Below are 23,735 nucleotides of genomic sequence, written 5' to 3'. Positions count from 1 at the left end.
AGCCGGTTTTTTAGTTTCCATAATTAAAAGCACTTTGGCACTTACAAATTGGCAGTTATCTTCTTGATTTGTATATTTCTTGGAGACATTTTCAGTGGATACAGCTGATATTGCAAGCACCTTTGCAATAACCTATAAATGCGTTTGTTTTGATTAGATCAGATTCTATAATGCTTAATGAAAGAAAGAAATAATTGAGAGTTTTATTAAAACCTATATGTAGTTAACATGTCAAGATGTCATACCTAACATGTATTTGAACCAAAGCTGTGAAGTTAGAAAATTAAATTCACTCGGGACAGAAAATCCGAAATAGCGGATTATGCCTCACCAGAGACCATATAATATTATATGGTCTCTGGCCTCACAGCTCTAGGAGTATTCTCTTATGCGTTCCGTAATCTGTTTTCGCCGTTTTGACAAAACTGTATGGCACTCTTTGGCATGTGTCAGTTTTCACTGGTGCGTGGTCATTTAAAAAATTCCAAGTTTCCGTTGATTTTCTATTTTAATAAATAGCTGTTTCGCTTGGAATGTAATCAACCCTACCTAGAATTAAAAATTATAAAAATGTGTCATTTGTGAATGCTGTACGCAATCCAGTATGCGAATCGGATTCTTTAAAGTTCATTCACGGGAGATAACTCTTAATTCTTTCCGGCAAACCTCGATTTCAAAAGCACATGGGAGACGCATGAAAGTCTATGCTGTTGTGAAATACCAATCAAGATCTTCTCAAAATCACTAATAGAGAAACGTACGTAGTTGGCCTGATATTTGTCAGACAGAATGCCGAAGAAAAGCAAAGGGAAAAAGTCTAAAGACGACGACTGGCCAGACGAAGAACCGAATTTAGATGACAAAATGAAATCCTTGACAGTCGACGACGAAGATCCAAAGGTATGTTCCAGATGGTTGGCGCGGCGTTGGTGTAAGATGTCTGAATATGTCGAAATCGAACATATTAGCATGGTTATTGATGACCAATTGTCATTGTTTTGTGAATTGTATTTTTCATGTAATATGTAGAGCCGGTTTATGAAAATCTATTTTTTTCTCAAGTCTCAAAAACACAAAGCAGTTATAGCAAAAAAAATCATTTATTATTGTTCGGAAAATAACTAGATATCTCCAAAAAAGATAGGTCTGGAAAAATTGTTTGTGTTGTTTATTAAAAGTATTTATTTTGATGTTCAGGAATCAACGCCAGAAAAAAATATTCATTGAACATGTTGAAGATATAGAAATGGCCACAGCTGTCAGCCAAATTGTTAATGCTTTGGTCGTTTTATTTCCCTCATACACATTAAGCAGATTCCTTTTGCCCTGGTCTTGGTCTTACTGTGAGTGTGGGGGCCGTCGGGTAGCCTAGTGGTTAAAGCTTTTGCTCGTCACGCCGAAGACCCGGGGTTCGATTCCCGACATGGGTACAATGTGTGAAGCCTATTTCTGGTGTCCCCGCTGTGATATTGCTGAAATATTGCTAAAAGCGGTGTAAAACCATACTCACTCACTCACTACTGTGAGTGTGACACTCTTAACTTTCACCTACTTCATGGCAACTCTTACTATGTTAGCCTCAAGACCACCTCTGCGGTGCAATAGATAGAGCATCTGCATGTCGCTATGGTAAATAAATGCACCAATCTTGAACACAAAATTAAATCCTTTTTGATCTCACTTGACCATATCCAAGACCCAGGAACTGCATGTTGGCATTGATCATGTTGTGAGACTCAAGCAGCCGAATAATCATCTCAGTACTGTTACCATGGTTACAGGAAGAAGACAAGTCCAAAAAGAAGAAGAAGCCGAAGAAGAGTAAGATGGATCTGCTGAAGGAAGAAATGCAGCTGGCGGAGAATGATGAACCAGAGGAAGAACCAGAGCCGGTTGTGGAGAAACCAAAAGCCAAACCAAAGAAAAAGCCTGTGAAACATTACAGCTCTGACGATGACGATGATGGTGAAGTTGACAGAGATGCCGGTGGAGCAGCAGCGGAAGCTGAACAAGGTAAGTGTCATGAAAAAATACGAAAAGAAAGTTGAACCATCATCTGGCTTTATAAACCTTTTTCACGAGGAAAGGGAGTTTACTGACTGTAAAAGTCCAGTTTCCAAACTTGCCAAACTAAGCTGGAATGTCTGGGCTCGATCTTAGTGTCACCAGTGGCTATTACATTTTATGTCCCTTCTATGTTCCTCCTATTGACCAATCAGATTCCACCTCTCAAATCACTTGCATTTGCTTCAAACAAAATGGCAGCACCAAGTCAAGATGATCTGATAGATAATAGAAATTTATGTTTCGATAAAACGGGTCTTACTTCATGAAGTACGTCAAATCACTTGAGCACATTGATTAAAAACATGAAAAGATTTGGAAAATATCTGTTGATGCCGAGTTGGTGAAACACATGCTTTGCAAATCCTGAAATCTGCACAACAGTTTATGAACCAAATTTCAATTTCGTTAAACAATGTTGATTGGACTATGCACAGACTCATTTGTCCAGCAAAAATATAACTCCATCATTCCAGCCCAGTTTGGCAAGGGTGGAAACTGGACTTTCTAGTCGGTTACTCCCTTGCCTTGGGAAGGTGTTCGAAACTGGCAATGGTGTGGTCAACAGGAAGAAATAATCAAAGTTAGAATGGTAAATGTGCCTGTGGAATTAGAAAGAAAATACAATGTAACAACATTCTGGAAGGTTAAATGATATATGAAATATGTATCAAAAGCAGGGATTTATCTAGACCAGGGCCCCCCTTTCCACAAAGCAATCTTAGCGCTAAGTCGATTGTAACTCCCATTCTTTAACACTGACTTACGACAGTCGTAGCGCGAAGATTGCTTTGTGGAATGCGTCCCTGCTCAAAGTATGAAGCAAGTGTCAGTAAAACTCTGATAATTGGAATAATGAATTTGCCAAATCATGTTATTATAGTAATAAATAATGTTATTGCTTTGCAAGGTGATTTCATTTCCCTGATAACAGGACTAATAAACAAGTAGGGGCTACAGTCTTTAGTTTTACATTTTTGTATTGAATGAATTATTAGGATGCACTGGATTTAACATGTTTAAGAAAATAAGGACTTTTCAATATCCCAAATTAGAACAAGTATGTATTTTACTGATTTGTTGGTGAAACTGGAATCCTAGATAATTCCCTGAGGACTTCACGCCATTTTGGATTTGATTTCGTTTGACACATGTTCATATAGTACTATGTTTATGATAACATTTCTTGTTTTCAAGCAGAAGAAACAGAAGAAATAAAACCCAAGCTTAGCAAGAAGGAATTAAAGAAGTTAAAGAAACAGGTATTTGTCATATTAAGAAAGCCATGATATTCCATGCAGGTCTGTATTGATACATGTCAATAATCTAGATAGATAGGATGTAATAAGACACACCAAAACTTAACATTGTCTTGTCATGTTATCGTTAACATAGTTACCATATTTATCTGTGTATAATACGCACTTGTAAATAATACGCACTTGTATCGTGTATATGATACTTACTTGAATGATATGCACAGTTATACAATACACAGCTGTATATAATACACACTTGTATATAATACGCACTTGTATCATGTGTATATGATACTTACTTGAATGATATGCACAGTTATACAATACACAGTTGTATATAATACACACTTGTATATAATACGCACTTGTATCATGTGTATATGATACTTACTTGAATGATATGCACAGTTATACAATACACAGTTGTATATAATACACAGTTGTATATAATACGCACTTGTATCATGTGTATATGATACTTACTTGAATGATATGCACAGTTATACAATACACAGCTGTATATAATACACACTTGTATATAATACGCACTTGTATCATGTGTATATGATACTTACTTGAATGATATGCACAGTTATACAATACACAGCTGTATATAATACACACTTGTATATAATACGCACTTGTATCATGTGTATATGATACTTACTTGAATGATATGCACAGTTATACAATACACAGTTGTATATAATACACACTTGTATATAATACGCACTTGTATCATGTGTATATGATACTTACTTGAATGATATGCACAGTTATACAATACACAGTTGTATATAATACACACTTGTATATAATACTCACTTGTATCATGTGTATATGATACTTACTTGAATGATATGCACAGTTATACAATACACAGTTGTATATAATACACACTTGTATATAATACGCACTTGTATCATGTGTTTATGATACTTACTTGAATGATATGCGCAGTTATATAATACACAGTTGTATATGATACACACTTGTATATATTACACACTTGTATTCATAGTATATAATACGCACCCCTAATTATGGGCAATTAAATTATGGGAAAAAATATTTTTCTTGTATAATACGCACTGACATTTCCTTAGAGTTGGTCTCAACCACCAAAGAACACATGAAGAAATTAGACATATTTTGTTAGTCATATTTCACAATTCAATATCACATCCCATTACATAAGTAGTGATTGGCCGGGTACTTGGAAAATAGGGTCAGGAAGTAAATTGTTTTGAAATCTAGGGACCAATGTTTATTTTTTTCCTATAATTTCCTGATCATTATCATTTCATGAAACAGTCATCCTGAGTGAGGGATTGCGATTCAGCCAGTCGAACATTGGTTTTCTGTGGGTAGGAATGTCTATACCGTATTCACACTAGTAAGCACCCTGGGCACCCAGAAAATTGACAAAGGGGGTGCTTATAAAAAACATACACTACAAGTTGGTTTTAGTCATCAAGTCATTTTGAACAATTTTGTTCAAACACCGATGAAACTAAAACATCTTCAATAATAATCATTTTGCAATTACATACCCTTTTGGCCGTTTTGAGCTGCTGTTTTATATAAATAATATTTCCTATACACAAGAAAATGTGGACAGTCATGTACCTTTTTGGTTGTAAAGATTTCTAACAGATTGGTCTAGAAGTTGGTCATGAGGCTCTAATAGGAGCAGAGCGCTTATTGCAACAAGTACGGTATGTTAAAGTATGGCAGTTATGGTCACCTCAGTACCCCATGCGGTGTAAGGGAGGTAGGGTAGCCCATAGTTTTAAGTGTTTACTCATCACACCTAAGGCCTGGGTTCGATTCCCCATGTGGGTACAATGTGTGAAGCCCATTTATTGTATCCCTGTCGTGATCACGTTGTAACACCCAGTTCATTCACCCTGTGTTGTTGGGTCAGTAGAGGTAGACCAGTAGTAAAAGCGTTTACTCATCACACTAGAGAACCAGGTTTGATTCCTCATGTGGATACAATGTGTGAAGCCCATTTATGGTGTCCCTGTCGTGATCATATTGAAAAGTAGGGCTGGCTAACAAGATCAACAATTGGAATCGGTGTCATCGATAATAACTTACATAAAGTATTGTGATGAAATAAAGTTTAGATTTACTGAAACAGACTTGTTATTGTCAAAAATGTCAAGTGTTGAAGACGGGAAGGAACTGGGTTTTTTTCATATCTCGAATGTCCACAAAAGGATCCATATATAAATGTGTCACTGCTCACCAGTGGCGTAAAATATGTTGTTATTCTTTCGGAACTTTCTCGCGAAGTTATTGAAGTAATTGATTGATATTTAGTTAGCGATTATCGATCTCTATAATCTATATCGATAGCCATCCCTATTGAAAAGTCCAACTCACTGACCGCTGTGTTGTAGGCGGAGTACAAGCAGCAGCTGGAGATGATGGGCGACCAGGGACAGTTCTCCGTGTCCCAGGCTGAGAAGTCCTCCAAGGCCGCGGTGCTGGAGAACCAACAAGACATCAAGGTACATATGCCTCCAACAGTGAAATACACATGCCTATATTAGTACCACAGTATTTTTGCTGCTATGACACTGTTGAAGTTCATTGATTTGTGACCCTGTGGGGATTCTGGGTTAGAATAGGTTCCCAGCAACCTTTGTAGGTCAAAAGAGGTAACCAAGTGGATTGGGTGGCCCGGCCGGGGACTTGGTTGATTGCATGTCATCGTACCCCTATGCCATAGATTGTTGCTCATAATATCAAGACCAGTGAAGATCCGGAGTAGAATAGGTCTTCAGCAACCCATGCTTGCTGTAAAAGGTGACTATGCTTGTCGTAAGAGGCGACTAACGGGAAGGTTGATGCATGTCATCCATCGTGTCCCAATTGCATGGATTGATGCTAATGATGTCAATCACTGGATTATGTAGTCCAGACTCAATTACTTACAGACCGCTGTCATATAGCTGGAATATTGCTGAGTGTGGTGTAGACAACAAACAAACAGATCATAATATTGATCACCAGATTGTCTGTCCAAACTACAATAAACCACGGTTATACCGAACTCGAAGGTACCACTAATTTTAGTTCGTAAAAATCGTAATTCGTTATAAGCTTATACAGCATTTATACAACAAATGGGACTAAAACATAAGTTTGTTATATCAGTCAGTTTGTTATAAGAGTGTTCGTTATAAACATAGTTTTAGTAGATTTTGTTTGATTGCATGTCATCCTACCACAATGGCGTAGATTGTTGCTCATGATATCGATCACTGGACATTTAGGTGCGCAACTGTTACCATGGTTACAGGTTTAGAAATGTGTTTTTTTCACTTGTCAAAAAACACTGCTAAAGATGTTCAGGTGTTATCTTTGGAAATTAAGTATGGGCGGTGGTTAAAGCGTTCGCTCGTCAAGCTGAAGGCCCGGGTTTGATTCCCGACATGGGTTCAATGTGTAGCCCATTTCTGGTGTCCCCCGCCATGATATTGCTGGAATATTGCTAAAAGCGGCGTAAAACCATACTCACTCACTGGAAATTAAGTTGAAAAAGTGGGAAAAGGTTTTTTAAAAATCTTTTCATTGAGCAAGATCTTAATGTTCTATTTGTTTCTGCAGTTTAAAGTGTAAAGTACATTCCTCACTGGTTTCAAAATCGGCACAAGTTACTTTTAATTTTAAATGTGCAGGTATTATTTTGAACATGGCTGCTGTGAAAACATTGTGTCTTGCCATCAGGTGGAGAACTTCTCCATATCGGCCAGAGGGAAGGATCTGTTTGTTGGGGCTACGCTGCAGATCACGAACCAGAGACGATATGGTCTAGTGGGGCCTAATGGGTGCGTACTTGCTTGTCTTCCTTTCTTACAGGTACCACAAGTGCTACGCAGAGTTGTGTCCCTTAGGTGGGCCTAAAACCAATGACCGTGGTTCAAATCCCACATTCACCCTGATTGTTTCTTTGTTTATCGGGGGCACGGGTGGCCCAGTCGTCTAAGGCTGTGCAGAATTGCGTTCCTTGGACACACCAGAAACCTATGATTGTGGGTTCGAATCCCGGTTCGCCCCGATTATGTTTCTAGGTTTGTCAGCACCATACCCGTGCTCGTGGGTTTCACCGAAGTGGTAAACATCTGAGACCTGCATCACTTCGGACTTTCCTCTCACATGAAGCTGACATGCCGTGATATAACTGGAATACTGTTAAAAGCGGCGTTAAACACAACTCACTCACTCACTCTTGGTTTATCAGCACCATGTCCGTACTCTTGGGTTTCACCGAAGTGGTAAACGGCTAACTCCTGCATCACTTAGGGCTTTCCTCCCACATCAAGCTGCCATGCCGTGATGCAACTGAAATACTGTTCAATACGTCAAAAACATTAAACCCAACTCACTCACTCATATCTTACAGGACTAATTAGCTGTGATCATGGTGATTATATTTAATTATAATTATTTAATAATACCTCAAACGCAAAACTTTTCTCATGAAAATTGGTCATTTACTTTATAAAGGACACTTTTATCAAGGCATTACCATAGAAAAGACATAAAGGAAGTTATTTTCCCAACTTTTTAGCCAAATTAGAAAGTTTGGCCTCTATCAATACCCAAATATATTTTCTAGAAACAAGGAAGCTGGGATTCTTGTGAAGCAATGTTTAATGTGATTGAAGACGATCAAACTTAAATGATTTATGTGTATATCACTTTGTAGAAACTAGCAGCTCTGAACACAAGTCATGAAATAAACTCATTAAATATATTGTGAAGAAGTGGTGAACTATTATTATGATTATTATTAAAGTATGGATTAGTCTCACCTGGACAAGTGTTCTAAGATGCTGCAATGTGTAAGAGAGTTGCATCCTTTAGCTACTTGAAAACTAACTTGTGGGTATTCCGGCTTAGAATTGGTCCCTAAAATACTCACGGAAATGAAAAAAACTGTTTTTCTCAATTTAAAAATCGACACAAAGTGTTACATAGCTGTAAATACGAAATGCCCAAACAACTCGAAAAGTACTAGTCTGGATTTGCTAGTTTGATCACATCACAGTGAACAATACAAAATGTACTTTGCAGGAGGTAATTTGTCGGCACTTTCAACATTAAAAGATAAAACTAAGTCCAAATTGACATAGCAGAAACAGACTATAGGCATTATGCACCTGTTCTCACCTGTCGTCAAGGTGTCATAGGTCACCTTGATCTACTTACACCTGGTTATGCCCTGTTTCACAATAGTCTGTTTTATTCACATTTATACACACTTTTACGTGTAAAAAGGCTTAAAAACATTTGATACGCTGTATTTGTGCCACGACCCAATTAGTACTAATTTAGTTGTTTGAATATTTACATATTTTGTATATTAACTGCCTTTATTTAAGATCTAAGGTCGAAAAAACAGGTTTTTTTATATTTCCGTGAGTACTTTAGCAACCTTTGCTGGTCCTAAGAGGGGACTTAATGAATTGGGGGGTCAAGCTCTGTGACTTGGTTGATTGTTGATGGTGTGTCAGTATAACATGACAGAGGAACGTTGCTCATAATATCAATCACTGCATTGTCTCATCCATACTCAATTATTTAGCTGAATTAGTCCAGAGTGCATTCTAAACACAGTGTTCCTGTTAACTGGTAATTACCAGTTTTTTACCAGTAAAATTAGGCTTGGACCGGTAATTCATGTGACTGCAAGTCCCTGTGGACCGGCAATTAAAGTACCTTACAAATCTTTGTTGAACAAAACATCGGCGATATTCACATAAGTATATTTTTCAAACGAAGTCAGCTTGTCTTGGGTTCCCCTTGTCTATTTCTAGTGCAAGGAAATAACATTTAAGTATATATTTGTATATATTACTTAGTCTCGAAATATTAAAAAAGAAGAGAGAATTGTGACTGAACTTTGTGTGAATGACAAGTAAATCTAACTAAGTTACTTCAGAGATGACTTCATTGCATTGAATATGATGTTGAGGGAATTAAAACCAGGTAATTTTCATATGATTTTTTATTTGTTGAAAGTTGGGACTGACAAAAATTAGAGGGGACTGGTAATTTTTAGAGTTGCCAGTCCACCAGACTGGCAGTTTCAAAAGCCAGCGGTAACACTGTAAACAACAAATAAACAAAGCATGAATTGTTGACTCATCCTGATTATCATGATGGTTCTCTGTGTGTCAGCACTAAACACTTGCTTGTGGGTTTCGCCACAATGGTAAGAGCCCCGTGAAGATTCCAGGGTAGAATAGGTCTTCAGCAACCCATGCTTGCCATAAAAGGCGACTATGCTTGTCGTAAAAGGCGACTAACAGGATCGTATGGTCAGAATCGCTGACTTGGTTGATGCATGTCATTGATCCCAATTGCGTGGATCGATGCTCATGATATTAATCACTGGATTGTCTGGTCCAGACTCGATTATTTACAGATCGCCGTCATATAGCTGGAATATTGCTGAGTGCGTCGTTAAACAACAAACCACAGTGGTACGCATCTAAAGCCTGCATTAATTTAGGCTTTCCTCCCACATGAAGATGACATGATGTGAAATACCCTTGAAAGCTGCTTTTAACCGAACTCATTTACACACAAACTGTTTCATCTTGTATTCCTAATGAATTTATGTGATCTTCACTCAGGCACGGCAAGACCACGTTGCTGAAACACATCCAGAGCAGATCCCTGAACATTCCCCCCAACATAGATGTGCTGTACTGTGAACAGGGTAAGCACCCCCAGTAATCATCTGTAAATTGTGGGGATTCCAAGTAAAAATTGTTTCCAGCAACCTATGATTGTCGTACAAGACAACCTAATGGGTCAAGTCGTCAGGCTCGGTGACTAACATGTGGCTGGAGGGGGCATGGGCGGCCCACTCGTCTAAGGTGCCGTGATTCACTGTGCAGAGTTGTGTCCCCTGGGCACGCCAGAAACCTATGATTGTGGGTTCGAATCCTGGTTCGCCCCAATTATGTTTCTAGGTTTGTCAGCACCATACCCATGGTCGTTGGTTTCACCGAGGTGGTAAACGTTTGAGCCATGCATCACTTCAGGCTTTCCTCCCAAATTAAGCCGACATGCCATGATATAACTGGAATACTGTTACAAGCTGCTTTAAACCCAACTCACTCACCTCATGTGGCTGGAATATGGCTGAGTGCAGCAGAAACAACAAACAAATAATTGTGATTGGAATAATATGGATAACAACTTTTTTATGATACATATCAATGTTTCACAGCTACTTTTTGCCCCTTCATCACATAGATCCTTGATTCAAGGTGACTCCTTGAATCTTAATCCGTTGAATCGTTGATTCAGGGTGACTCCTTGAATCTTCATCACATGGATCCTTGATTCAGGGCAACTCCTTGAATCTTCATCAGTTGAATCCTTGATTCAGAGCGACTCCTTGAATCGTCATCACATGGATCCTTGATTCAGGGTGACTCCTTGAATCTTCATCACATGGGTCCTTGATTCAGGGCTACTCCTTGAATCTTCATCAGTTGAATCCTTGATTCAGAGCGACTCCTTGAATCTTCATCAGTTGAATCCTTGATCTGGGGCGACTCCTTGAATCTTCATCAGTTGAATCCTTGATTCAGGGCGACTCCTTGAATCTTCATCAGTTGAATCCACGAATCAGGGCCAGTTTTTACACGTTCCACCTGTTGAAGGGTCAAGAAGCATCCCTGAAACGTTGTATATATATTACTATAATGAAGAAGTTGTTATCCATAATACTCCTTGTCATGTTAACATCCTACTTCTAAATGCTTATTAAGACTTTCATCAAACAAAACAAACCTTGTCCAACTTGTGGCTGATTTGTGTGTGTAGAGGTGCAGGCGAGTGTGGACAAGGCCATCGGCGTGGTGCTGAAGGCCGACAAGAAGCGTGTTGCTCTCATGGAGGAAGAGAAGAAGCTAATGCAAGAGTCTGAGGCTGGCAACACCAACAACAGTGAGAGGCTCAAGCAGGTTGGTCATCATTCGGCTGGAGGGGATTTCGGGCTGTGGGGTAGCCTCGTGGTTTAATCTTTTGCTCGTCACGCCAAAGACCTTGTTCGATTCCCCACTTGGGTACAATGAGTCAAGACCATTTCTTGTGTCCCCTGCTGCGATATTTCTTAAATATTGCTAAAAGTGTCATAATACCATACTAACTTGTGACAATGATATCACCGTTGTTTGTCTTGAGTTTGCCAGTTTGGTGTGTAGAGTTGCATCCCTTTGTTGTGTCAGGATCAGCTAATTATTGGATTGAATCCTAGTTCTCCCTGATTTTTTAAATTGATACTGTTCGTGGGTCTGTGGGCCTGTGTCAAGTTGAACTGTATCACCCATTAAGCTGAAACACTGTGCTTGTTCAAAGTGTTGTTCAAAGTGGGGTTCTACCCAACTCATTCACAGGGGTTCCTCGATTGTCCAGTGTGTTATATATTCATGCTATTGCTATGATTGTGATGAACACCTTTGTTTTGTGTCAGGTTCGAATGACACAGCGCTAAAAATAGCTGTGTGCAAACCACACTCTTCTATCAAGAGTGAAACAAGCAATGATATCCCCTGTACTTTTTACGCATACTCTAAAATACAACTGGGAAGATCTTGTAGGATTTCCTTCAATTGTCTTTAAACTCAGGAAAACATATCCAGCTAAAGTTTAACTTATAACAGCTTTCTGATACAGTTAGAGTAGTTAGTTCAGGGTTTTATTTAGACTTGCTCAGAGGCCAGGTGTGATGAACAAGGACAAGGACAAGTTCCTATTCATAAACAACTCCTTTATTTTAATTAGGGGCGGTCAGGTAGCCTAGTGGTTAAAGCGTTTGCTCGTCACGCAGAAGCCCCGGGTTCGATTCCCAACATGGGTACAATATGTGAAGCCCATTTCTGGTGTCCGCCATCGTGATATTGCTGGAATATTGCTGAAAGCGACGTAAAATATAACCTCCCTCTCATCTTATTATGCGTAAGAAAGAAAACAATCTTATTTTGATACCACCACTTCAGTGATTGGCTGTTGAATCTGTAAATAACGTTATGATGAACTCCACGCCTTGTTTCTTCTGTCCAGGTGTACGAGGAGCTGCGTGCTATCGGCGCGGATGCAGCGGAGTCGAAGGCGCGTAGGATCCTGGCTGGTCTCGGCTTCACAAAGAATATGATGGACAGGTCCACCAAAGACCTGTCTGGAGGCTGGAGGATGAGAGTGTCACTTGCCAGGTAGGTACAGGATCACAGAGCTGCTGGGTGGTGTAGAGAGGACAACAAAATGTGGCTTTCCTAATTCAGCTCGCTTCTTCTTTTGTTCTTCACTGTGAATAGCTGCGAAATTGGAGTTACCCAATAATCACTCACTCTCTGTTTTTATTCTAGTTGTCGGGAAGTGAGTGAGTGAGTGAGTTTGGTTTAACGCCGCTTTTAACAGTATTCCAGTTATATCGCGGTGTGTCAGCTTAATGTGGGAGGAAAGCCCGAAGAGATGCAGGTCTCAGACGTTTACCACTTCGGTGAAACCCACGAGCACGGGTATGGTGCTGACAAACCGGGATTCGAACCCACAATCATAGGTTTCTGGCATGCCAAAGGGACACAACTCTGCACAGCGAATCGCTGAATGACTGGGCCACCCGTGCCCCCTTGTCAGCAAGCTTGGTGAGAGGCTGCTTTCAACGAAGTGTCCTGATAGGGTGTACTGGTCAGGCTCGCTGACTTCGTTGATGCATGTCATCATATCCCAGTTGTGTGAATCGATGGTCATGATGTCAGTCACTGGATTGTTTGGTCCAGACTGGATTAGTTACAGACCGCTGTCATATGGCTGGAATATTGCTGAGTGCAGCATTAAACAAATAACAAACAAACAAGCAAACACAGACCGCTGTCATATAGCTGGAATATTGCTGATTGCAGCGTTAAACAACAAACAAACAAACAAGCAAACACTAGTGGTAGTAATGGACCAATAGCAGAACCAGCTGTCATCATGTTTCCCTACAGATTGGCTGCATTTGCATGGAGATGATTTCACATCTTTTATTCAGCTAGACAGCTGTCAAATTTTTGCATGTGGTGTTTTGACTGACTAAGCCAAAAAAAGACTTAAAATATCCACCCCCATAACCACACATACCCACACCCGCATCCACCCCCACAACCACAAGTCACCCCCCTGCCCCCTCTGCTACCCCTGGGTCAGGTGGCCAGACTTTGTGACTTTGTGTCATTGTACACCAGCAAGGTGGAGTGTTGTCCTGTATCAATCAGGCCGCCTTCATATAGCTGTAATATTGCTGAGTTGGGCATTACACAACAGAGTTTGCTACATTTTCAAAGTTCTAAAGAGACTGATGTTTGAGTAGAGTGTACTGTTGTCTAGCCGGACTAGTAAAACCCTTGTGTTGATTCAGGGCATTGTTCTTGGAGCCAACGTTGCTGATGTTGGACGAACCCACCAACCATCTGGACCTGAACGCCGTCATCTGGCTGGACAAGTAAGTGATGCCGGATGATTCTCTCTAGTATGTGCCAACTATGTGAATACATGGATACTGCCTCGGCAGCTTTAATTGTTTTCAGACACAGCGCAAAGTCAGTACAGACTTTGTTTACAGGTTTTTAACTTTTGGCGGGGTGGTGGGGTAGCCTAGTGGTGAAAGCGTTTGCTCCTCATGCCGAAGACCCGGGTTCGATTCCCAACATCGGTACAAAGTGTGAAGCCCATTTCTGGTGTCCCCGACCGCCTCCGTGGTACAGTGGTAGTGCGTCCGCCCGGAGAGCGGAAGGTCAGGGGTTTGATCCCCAGCCGCGTCATACCGAAAGACGTTAAAAGATGGTACTTGTTGTTACCCTGTCTGGCGCTCGGCGCTCCGTATACTGTGTCTGAGTGGGGTATTCCTGTTAAACTGCGGCATGGTATCTCAGTGAGCTAGCACTTTAAATGGGCATCAGTCCGGACTAGTACAAGCAGCCACACACACACACATACACTTGCAGGCACGTCGCTGTAAAAGTTCTATAATCTTGGACGTGACGTTAAACCCTATTTCATGAAATCTCACCTCAGGTGTCCCCTGCTGTTATGTTGCTGGAATATTGCTGAAAGCGGGTAAAACCATACTCACTCACTCACTTAGCTTTTGACAATATACATTTTCAATGGAAGTGTTGGGTCAGGGCTCGATTTAAGGCACCCTGTGCATGTTGACATGAAAACCTAGTTGCCACAGACAAAGCCAGGTTGCACCTTGGTCCCATAAACTTGTCAAGTTGAAACAGGCAGCTGCTGCTAGTGTCGCATCAATTAATGACACATTGCTGTAATTTTTGTAAAACATAATCTTGAAGTACCCACCGTTTGATGATATCAAGCCGACGAAAGCGTAACAAATAACACAGGGATTACTGATGTTGTATGATACATAAAGTTTAGAGGTACTGAATGTGTTCAGAAATAAAAAAAATTGTGTGGATAAGTGAGGGACAAATGAGTTGAAAGTCTTTGAATTCACTAAGTGCCTGTAGATATTATTATTATGCCTCAAAGTGAGATTGACCAATCAGAGGGCAGAACAACTAACTCCACATGAACCCGTATACAGTCAGTAAAAATCCAAGATGGTTGTTACTGACCTAATATGAGACCGTATACCGTCAGTACCAGCCATCTTGGATTTCCAACACCCACCTCATATATTTCACATGGAAATTCTGGTACAGAAGTTTCTTAACGACGCTGTTCTGTGTTTTATTATCATTATTTGTGATGAGCAAAGCCATCATTTATTAAAGAAACCACGTTCATGACTTTATTGATAAAAGTTATAGAGAAAAGAAGCTCAAAACCGAGGTCACTGAGTTACAAATAGCAACGTCATAGAACTTAGTATAGGATGACGTCAATAACAAGAAACGTGAAGAGAATAAACAGCAGCTCGTCGTTAGGGGAAAGCGGCCTCAAGTTACACTGGCCCGCATATTTCTGTTACCATGCGGGCAATTTTGATGAAAATTCTATCCATTTTAGCTATAATACTTTAAACGTGCATAATATATATTCAATTGATAACACTTAAGTTTACGTTAAAGCGTTGTATTTCGGAAACATGTACTGGTCCTGTCGTTCATACCGTTGTAAGTGTCAAGGATTTATTTTGACATGACATGTGCGACAATGATACCAAATAGTGTGTACTTTTCGGCATAATAAATTTGTTATGGTGTCTTTAGTTGCCGTATACGGTGTCATTTTAGGTTAGCAGAAAAATTTTGGTCGAGGCGTGAGCCGATATATTTTCCTGCTAACCTAATATGACACCGTATACGGCAACTAAAGAAACCATAACTAATAATATTGGGTTGCATTTTTCAATATGCCCTGGTGCAAGTTTTATATACCGTATTTTCTTGAGTATAGTGCGCACTTTTTTTCGGAAAAACACAGCTGTGTAGAAGGGGGTGCGCATTATACACGAATTATGAGTTTGGATGTTTTTTCCTCCCATGGAAAGACATTACGTACCGTGAGCACGAAACACCGGAAATACCATGTCAACAAATCCATACTGAAGTACGCAAAATAATTATGTAATTACACTGTCTGTCTATAAAAAGTGTTCTTTGTATTTCTGGACTTATGTTTGTAACTTACTTCATTAATTTTATTCAAAATTCCTTATAATATTGTTTTTATTAATTTCGGCGAAATCGTGTGTGAAGCGATCGGAAGATCGCACAACTCACCATTATTAACAGCAACCACGGTCAGAATACCGCTATTGACGCCTTGAAACGAACTTTAGTTGACAGAGAATGGATACATATATCATAAATGACATACTTTGACTCGTTAAAAGTCATATTTGTTTTTGTTTGACGATTCTATGTCAACATGAAATTCTCGCGCTCACGTGCTCACGTGCGCGTGAGCCTTGACGGTGACTGGTCAGACATGTTCCATGTAAAAAATAATACCCGGGAATAGCGATCAGCTGCTTCGCTTAGGGTTATTATTATTTTAAATATGTTTAGTAAAGGCTGCATATAATTAAGAAAATAATGGAATATATTATTCCTGATAAATAAAATAGTTTCAGATACAATTGTTGCCGATCCTTGCATTAAAAATCCTATAAAGTTATATCACTGGGTGTGTCTTGACCGAATCACCGGTCGATTCCAAGAAAACGTGTGTACAGCTGATTGCTGTTTCCGGCTTAGTTTACGAGAAAATACACAAGGTAATCTTAATCCCTAGATATAAAACAATGCCTAGCAGAACAATAAATACTATTTAAACGGTAAATAAACCGTTCGTTTGCCGGACTTCGCTGAAAGGGTACGGTGTAAATTTTTTCTGGGCATAATATTCAAATTTCTTTTTTTCCAAAATATTGAACCCGCTAGAGGGGGGTGCGCATTATACATGGGTGCGCACTATACTCAAGAAAATACGGTAGCTTAATCAAGCTCTGTGGGTGTTACTTTGAGATCAATAGTTTTGAACTACCGTATTTGCTGTATTAAGCGTCCCTCTCCATGAAGCACCTCATGACCAATTCTTGACCAGTCTTTACCGGCACCCAGTACCAAGCCTGAAAATGTTCATATCCGTCCCTTTTTCTTGTGCGTTTGACACCTTTTAAAACAGCAGCGCGAAACATGTATATAAATGCCTTATAACTAATATAAAAAAAGTTACTTTCATCGACGTTTCGACCATGTTGAATCTTCACCTACTGATATCTGACAACAAATTTAACTTGTGAATGGTTTTAATAAGCACTCCCTATGCTAATGTTCTAAGTGCCCGGGGCACATACTGGAGCAAGTATGTTAGTTGTAAATACAATTCCGTGATATTCAGCCTCATCCAGATGAGTCCCTGACTCCCAACTGAGATTCTATCAGAATGGTTCTGCTGGGTGAGTTATAGCTATGTGTCAGCAACCTATAGATATTCGATAGTAAACGAACGGTGCTTCACTGGTTGGTCTGGTCTCGGTCCTTTAACGGACTGCGGTTGCTTATGTGACTGCCTCCGTGGTCCATTAGATAGAGCGTCTGCCCTGAGAGTGGAAGGTCAGTGGTTTGATTCCCAACTGGCCATACCAAAGGATGTTAAAAAATGGTATTTCTTTGTTACCCAGTCTGACCCTTTGCATTAAGGGCATAAAACCCAGGCTGTTTGGCTAGGAGTATGTTTACTGTGTCATAGTGGGGTATCTATGTTTAAATGCGGTATGGTATCTCAGTAGACCACACACACATGAATGCATGTCACAGTATGAGTGAATAATCTTGAATGCGATCATATGTTAAACTCCTTTTCACCTCATCAGTAACGTAAGGTGAGGTAAATTTCACTAAATCACCATTCATACTGATCAGGACCTGTGAAGATCCAGGGTAGAATAGGTCTTCAGCAACCCCTGCTTGCCGCAATAAGTGATTATGCTTGTCAGAAGAGGCGACTAACGAGATGGGCTGGTCAGGCTTGCTGACTTGGTTGATGCATGTCATCGTATTGAACAGCATTAAACAACAAACAAACAAACAAACAAACAAGGCATACTGATCAATGTCTCAACATCTCCCTCACTTGTCACAGCTACCTGCAGACGTGGAAGAAGACCCTGCTTGTGGTGTCACATGACCAAAGTTTCCTTGACAACGTGTGTACTGACATCATCCACTTGGACATGCAAAAACTCTTCTATTACCGTGGCAACTTCAATGCTTTTAAGAAGATGTTTGTGCAAAAGCGGAAAGAGCAGATTAAGGATTACGAGAAGCAGGAGAAGAGGATTAAGGACCTCAAGGCTTCGGGACAGTCCAAGAAGAAGGCGGTATGTAGCTAGTCAGGGAAGAAGGCAGTGTGAAGCTAGTCAGGGAAGAAGGCGGTGTGTAGCTAGTCAGGGAAGAAGGCGGTGTGTAGCTAGTCAGGGAAGAAGGCGGTATGTAGCTAGTCAGGGAAGAAGGTGGTATGTAGCTAGACAGGGAAGAATGTGGTGTGTAGCTAGTCAGGGAAGAAGGAGGTATGTAGCTAGTCAGGGAAGAAGGAGGTATGTAGCTAGACAGGGAAGAATGTGGTATGTAGCTAGTCAGGGAAGAAGGCGGTGTGTAGCTAGTCAGGGAAGAAGGAGGTATGTAGCTAGTCAGGGAAGAAGGAGGTATGTAGCTAGTCAGGGAAGAAGGTGGTATGTAGCTAGTCAGGGAAGAAGGTGGTATGTAGCTAGTCAGGGAAGAAGGAGGTATGTAGCTAGTCAGGGAAGAATGTGGTATGTAGCTAGTCAGGGAAGAATGTGGTATGTAGCTAGTCAGGGAAGAAGGCAGTGTGTAGCTAGTCAGGGAAGAAGGCGGTGTGTAGCTAGTCAGGGAAGAAGGTGGTATGTCCTTGGTCACTGATACATGGCCAATGTGTTTATAATCACCATACTCTCCTCTGCCTGTGTTTATATTCACCATACGTCCCCTGCCTCTGTTAATATTCATCATACACCCCCTGCCTCTGTTTATATTCATCATACGTCCCCTGCCTCTGTTTATATTTATCATACACCCCCTGCCTCTTTATATTCATCTTACTCCCCACTGCCTCTGTTTATATTGATCATACCCCAATGCCTGTGTTTATATTCATCATACATCCCTGGCTGTGTATATATTCATCATGCACCCCTGCCTGTGTTTATGTTTATCATACCCCAATGCCTCTGTTTATATTGATCATACCCCAATGCCTGTGTTTATATTCATCATACATCCCTACCTGTGTATATATTCATCATGCATCCCTGCCTGTGTTTATATTCATCATACACCCCACTGTCTGTGTTTATATTCATCATACACTCCTGCCTGTGTTTATATTCATCGTACACCCCTGCCTGTGTTTATATTCATCATGCATCCCTGCCTGTGTTTATATTCATCATATACCCCAATGCCTGTGTTTATATTCATCGTACACCCCCTGCCACTGTTTATATGCATCATTCACCCCCTGCCTCTGTTTATATTCATCATATACCCCACTACCTCTGTGTATATTCATCATACACCCCACTGCCTGTGTTTATATTCATCATACACCCCCTGCCTCTGTTTATATTCATCATACACCCCACTGCCTCTGTTTATATTCATCATATACCCCACTACCTCTGTGTATATTCATCATACACCCCACTGCCTGTGTTTATATTCATCATACACCCCACTGCCTGTGTTTATATTCATCATACACCCCACTGCCTCTGTTTATATTCATCATATACCCCACTACCTCTGTGTATATTCATCATACACCCCACTGCCTCTGTTTATATTCATCATACACCACCTGCCTATGTTTATATTCATCATACACCCCCTGCGTCTGATACCCCCTGCCTTTGTTTATATTAATCATACACCCCCTGCTTCTGTTTATATTCATCATACCCCACTGCCTCTGTTTATATTCATCATACACATCCTGCCTCTGTTTATATTCATCATACACATCCTGCCTCTGTTTATATTCACCATACACATCCTGCCTCTGTTTATATTCACCATAGACATCCTGCCTCTGTTTATATTCACCATACACATCCTGCCTCTGTTTATATTCACCATACACATCCTGCCTCTGTTTATATTCACCATAGACATCCTGCCTCTGTTTATATTCACCATAGACATCCTGCCTCTGTTTATATTCACCATACACATCCTGCCTCTGTTTATATTCACCATAGACATCCTGCCTCTGTTTATATTCACCATACATATCCTGCCTCTGTTTATATTCATCATACACATCCTGCCTCTGTTTATATTCACCATACATATCCTGCCTCTGTTTATATTCACCATAGACATCCTGCCTCTGTTTATATTCACCATACATATCCTGCCTCTGTTTATATTCACCATACATATCCTGCCTCTGTTTATATTCACCATAGACATCCTGCCTCTGTTTATATTCACCATACACATCCTGCCTCTGTTTATATTCATCATACACATCCTGCCTATGTTTATATTCATCATACACCCCCTGCGTCTGATACCCCCTGCCTTTGTTTATATTAATCATACACCCCCTGCTTCTGTTTATATTCATCATACCCCACTGCCTCTGTTTATATTCATCATACACATCCTGCCTCTGTTTATATTCATCATACACATCCTGCCTCTGTTTATATTCACCATACACATCCTGCCTCTGTTTATATTCACCATAGACATCCTGCCTCTGTTTATATTCACCATACACATCCTGCCTCTGTTTATATTCACCATACACATCCTGCCTCTGTTTATATTCACCATAGACATCCTGCCTCTGTTTATATTCACCATAGACATCCTGCCTCTGTTTATATTCACCATACACATCCTGCCTCTGTTTATATTCACCATAGACATCCTGCCTCTGTTTATATTCACCATACATATCCTGCCTCTGTTTATATTCATCATACACATCCTGCCTCTGTTTATATTCACCATACATATCCTGCCTCTGTTTATATTCACCATAGACATCCTGCCTCTGTTTATATTCACCATACATATCCTGCCTCTGTTTATATTCACCATACACCCACCGTTACATTGTAGGAGGAGAAACAAAAGGAAGCCATGACGCGGAAGCAGGCAAAGAACAAGGCGAAGCAGTCGTTGTTCGCTGAGGAGGAGAAGCCGACAGAGTTGCTGCAAAAACCTCGAGATTACATCGTCAAGTTTTCCTTCCCAAAGCCCACTCCTCTCAGCCCCCCTATCCTGGGTGCCCACAGTGAGTATATGAACCTAACCTTCTTATCTCGGCTGCTATACTGGGTGCCCATAGTCAGTATATGAACCTAGCCCTCTTATTTAAGCCGCTATACTGTGTCCCCACAGTGAGTATATGAACCTAACCCTCTTATCCCAGCTGCTATACTGGGTGCCCATAGTGAGTATATGAACCTAACCTTCTTATCTCGGCCGCTATACTGGGTCCCCACAGTGAGTATGTGAACCTAACCTTCTTATCTCAGCCGCTATACTGGGTCCTCACAGTGAGTATATGAACCTAACCTTCTTATCTCAGCCGCTATACTGGGTCCCCACAGTGAGTATATGAACCTAACCTTCTTATCTCAGCCGCTATACTGGGTCCCCACAGTGAGTTTATCCCCCAAGCCCACTCACCCCTATGCTGGGTGCAGAGTGAGTATATGAACCCAACCCACTCACCCCTATACTGGGTGCACAGTGAGTATATGAACCTAACCTACTCACCCCTATACTGGGTGCACAGTGAGTATATGAAGCTAACCCACTCACCCCTATACTGGGTGCACAGTGAGTATATGAACCCAACCCACTCACCCCTATACTGGGTGCACAGTGAATATATGAACCCAACCCACTCACCCCTATACTGGGTGCACAGTGAGTATATGAACCCAACCCACTCACCCCTATACTGGGTGCACAGTGAGTATATGAACCTAACCCACTCATCCCTATACTTAGTAAGGGGGCACGGGTGGCCCAGTCATCTAAGGCGGCGTGATTCACTGTGCAGAGTTGCGTCCCTTGGGCATGCCAAGAACCTATGATTGTGGGTTCTAATCCCGGTTCGCCCCGATTATGTTTCAAGGTTTTTCAGCACCATACCTGTGCTCGTGGGTTTCACCGAAGTGGTCAACGTCTGAGACCTGCATCACTTTGGGGTTTCCGCCCACTATAAGCTGAATTGCCGCGATATAACTGTGATTATTACTTGCCTGTGAAGAGATCACCCTTTTAATAAACATTCAGCTGTATTACACATTGTGTAATACCAAAACGCGTGCTTATGTACTCTCGGAACACGTTTCAACCTTGTTGCTAGGCTGACGTCACTTGGCATTGTTTCGCCGAAGGATCTAGCAACAAATTTCCACAAATTACGTAATCGGGTATTGTGATGTGATTGTAAACTTTGAGGTGCAAGGCCCCGTTCCACAAGGCGATCGTACGGTAGCACAACGACACTCGTTGGTCTAAGTTGAAGTATGTGAGTTGCGATAACCTTAACGCTACGATAATTTTGTGGAACGGACACCTGAAGGTGAATAGTTTCACTCGTCAGATACCGCAACTATTCACTCGTTTCATAAAATTGGTACTACATGGGAGCTAATTTAGTATTCTATATTACTGTTAAAAGCGATGTTAAACCCAACTCACTCACTCACTCACACCTTTACTTGGTGCCCAGAATGTGCTCAGACAATTGAGGGTTCAGTTTACATCACACAGATAGCAATGCTTCTTGCTTGACAATAATTTACCACCTCCGTGGTCTAGTGGTGGAGCATCCACCAGGGGAGATCGGAAGGTCCGGGGCTCTATCCCCAGCCGCGTCATACCAAAGGACGTTAAAAGATGGTACTTGTTGTTAACCTTGCTGGCGCTCGGCAGTAAGGGGCTAAAACGAGGACTGGTCGGCTCAGAATCAGAATGCTGTGTCTGAGTGGGGTATTCATGTTAAACTGTGGCATCGTATCTCTTTGTGCTAGCTCTATAAATTGGCATCAATCTGGACGAGTACACACAGACACACTCACACACTACACCATGCTTTATCAAGTTGATAAACTTGATAAAGCATCTGTCAGACGAGCGAAAAGTCTGTGGTCAATTCCTGGCATCACACCATCACACCAAAAGACGTTTCCAAGGTAGTACTTGTTCTTAGCCAGCCTGGCGCTCTCTGTCTGAGTGGGGTATCCATGTTAAACTGTGGCATGGTATCTCAGAGGGCTAGCACTGTAAAACAGAGATTAGTCCTGGCTAGAATATGCAGTTATATAGGCTTAAGTACAATGATCTTGAATGTGACATTAAACCACATTGCACCTCACCATTAATGGTAGGCAATCATAGTGTTCACACAACATTCATGCACGGTTACATTGCCTTGCAGGTGAGGTTATCTGGTAGCCTAGTGGTTAAAGCGTTTGCTCGTAACACCAAAGACCAGGGTTCGAATCCCTAAATGGATACAATGTTTGAAGCCCATTGCTGGTGTCCCAATCATAGTATTGTTGGAATATTGCTAAAGGCGGCGTAAAACCATACTCACTCACTCACTCGTATTGCAGCTGTGTCGATTCACAGGTGATGAAGGATGTGTAAACGAACAATAAAGGATCGCCGATGGGGTCATCTGTACTTAAAGTGTTTGCTGTTGTGTATTTCAGATGTCACATTTGGCTATGATGGACAGAGGCCACTTTTCAAGAACCTGGACTTTGGTATTGATATGTCATCCAGAGGTGAGAAGAGGGAGTTATGTCCCTTGAATTGTTTGCACCCAAGGTTGCTCATGTGCTCATTTACCATTTTGCCCCGATCC

General features: G+C 40.9%; 1 protein-coding gene across 2 annotated transcripts in view; it reads left to right on the top strand.

Moving 5' to 3' along the window:
- The first annotated feature begins 671 nt into the window (after nt 1-671).
- The window catches only part of LOC139459844 (ATP-binding cassette sub-family F member 1-like), a 34,783-nt gene continuing 11,719 nt past the window's right edge, over nt 672-23,735 (top strand). The window contains exons 1-12 of one of the 2 annotated variants that reach the window (XM_071241553.1): nt 672-900; nt 1,782-2,013; nt 3,265-3,326; nt 5,732-5,842; nt 7,065-7,165; nt 9,980-10,065; nt 11,184-11,323; nt 12,423-12,571; nt 13,759-13,842; nt 17,958-18,195; nt 20,966-21,140; nt 23,581-23,655. In XM_071241553.1, coding sequence (XP_071097654.1) covers nt 790-900; nt 1,782-2,013; nt 3,265-3,326; nt 5,732-5,842; nt 7,065-7,165; nt 9,980-10,065; nt 11,184-11,323; nt 12,423-12,571; nt 13,759-13,842; nt 17,958-18,195; nt 20,966-21,140; nt 23,581-23,655 — 1,564 coding nt within the window. In that variant the 5' untranslated portion in view covers nt 672-789. Of the gene's footprint in view, nt 901-1,781; nt 2,014-3,261; nt 3,327-5,731; nt 5,843-7,064; nt 7,166-9,979; nt 10,066-11,183; nt 11,324-12,422; nt 12,572-13,758; nt 13,843-17,957; nt 18,196-20,965; nt 21,141-23,580; nt 23,656-23,735 lie in introns of both variants that reach the window. The other variant, XM_071241552.1, reaches the window with a different exon arrangement.

This window comes from Haliotis cracherodii, unplaced genomic scaffold (assembly GCF_022045235.1).
Source record: "Haliotis cracherodii isolate W230 unplaced genomic scaffold, xgHalCrac1.p SCAF_13, whole genome shotgun sequence".
In the NCBI taxonomy this organism is placed as follows: Eukaryota; Metazoa; Mollusca; class Gastropoda; order Lepetellida; family Haliotidae; genus Haliotis; species Haliotis cracherodii.
This window is presented reverse-complemented; position numbering and strand designations above follow the sequence as displayed.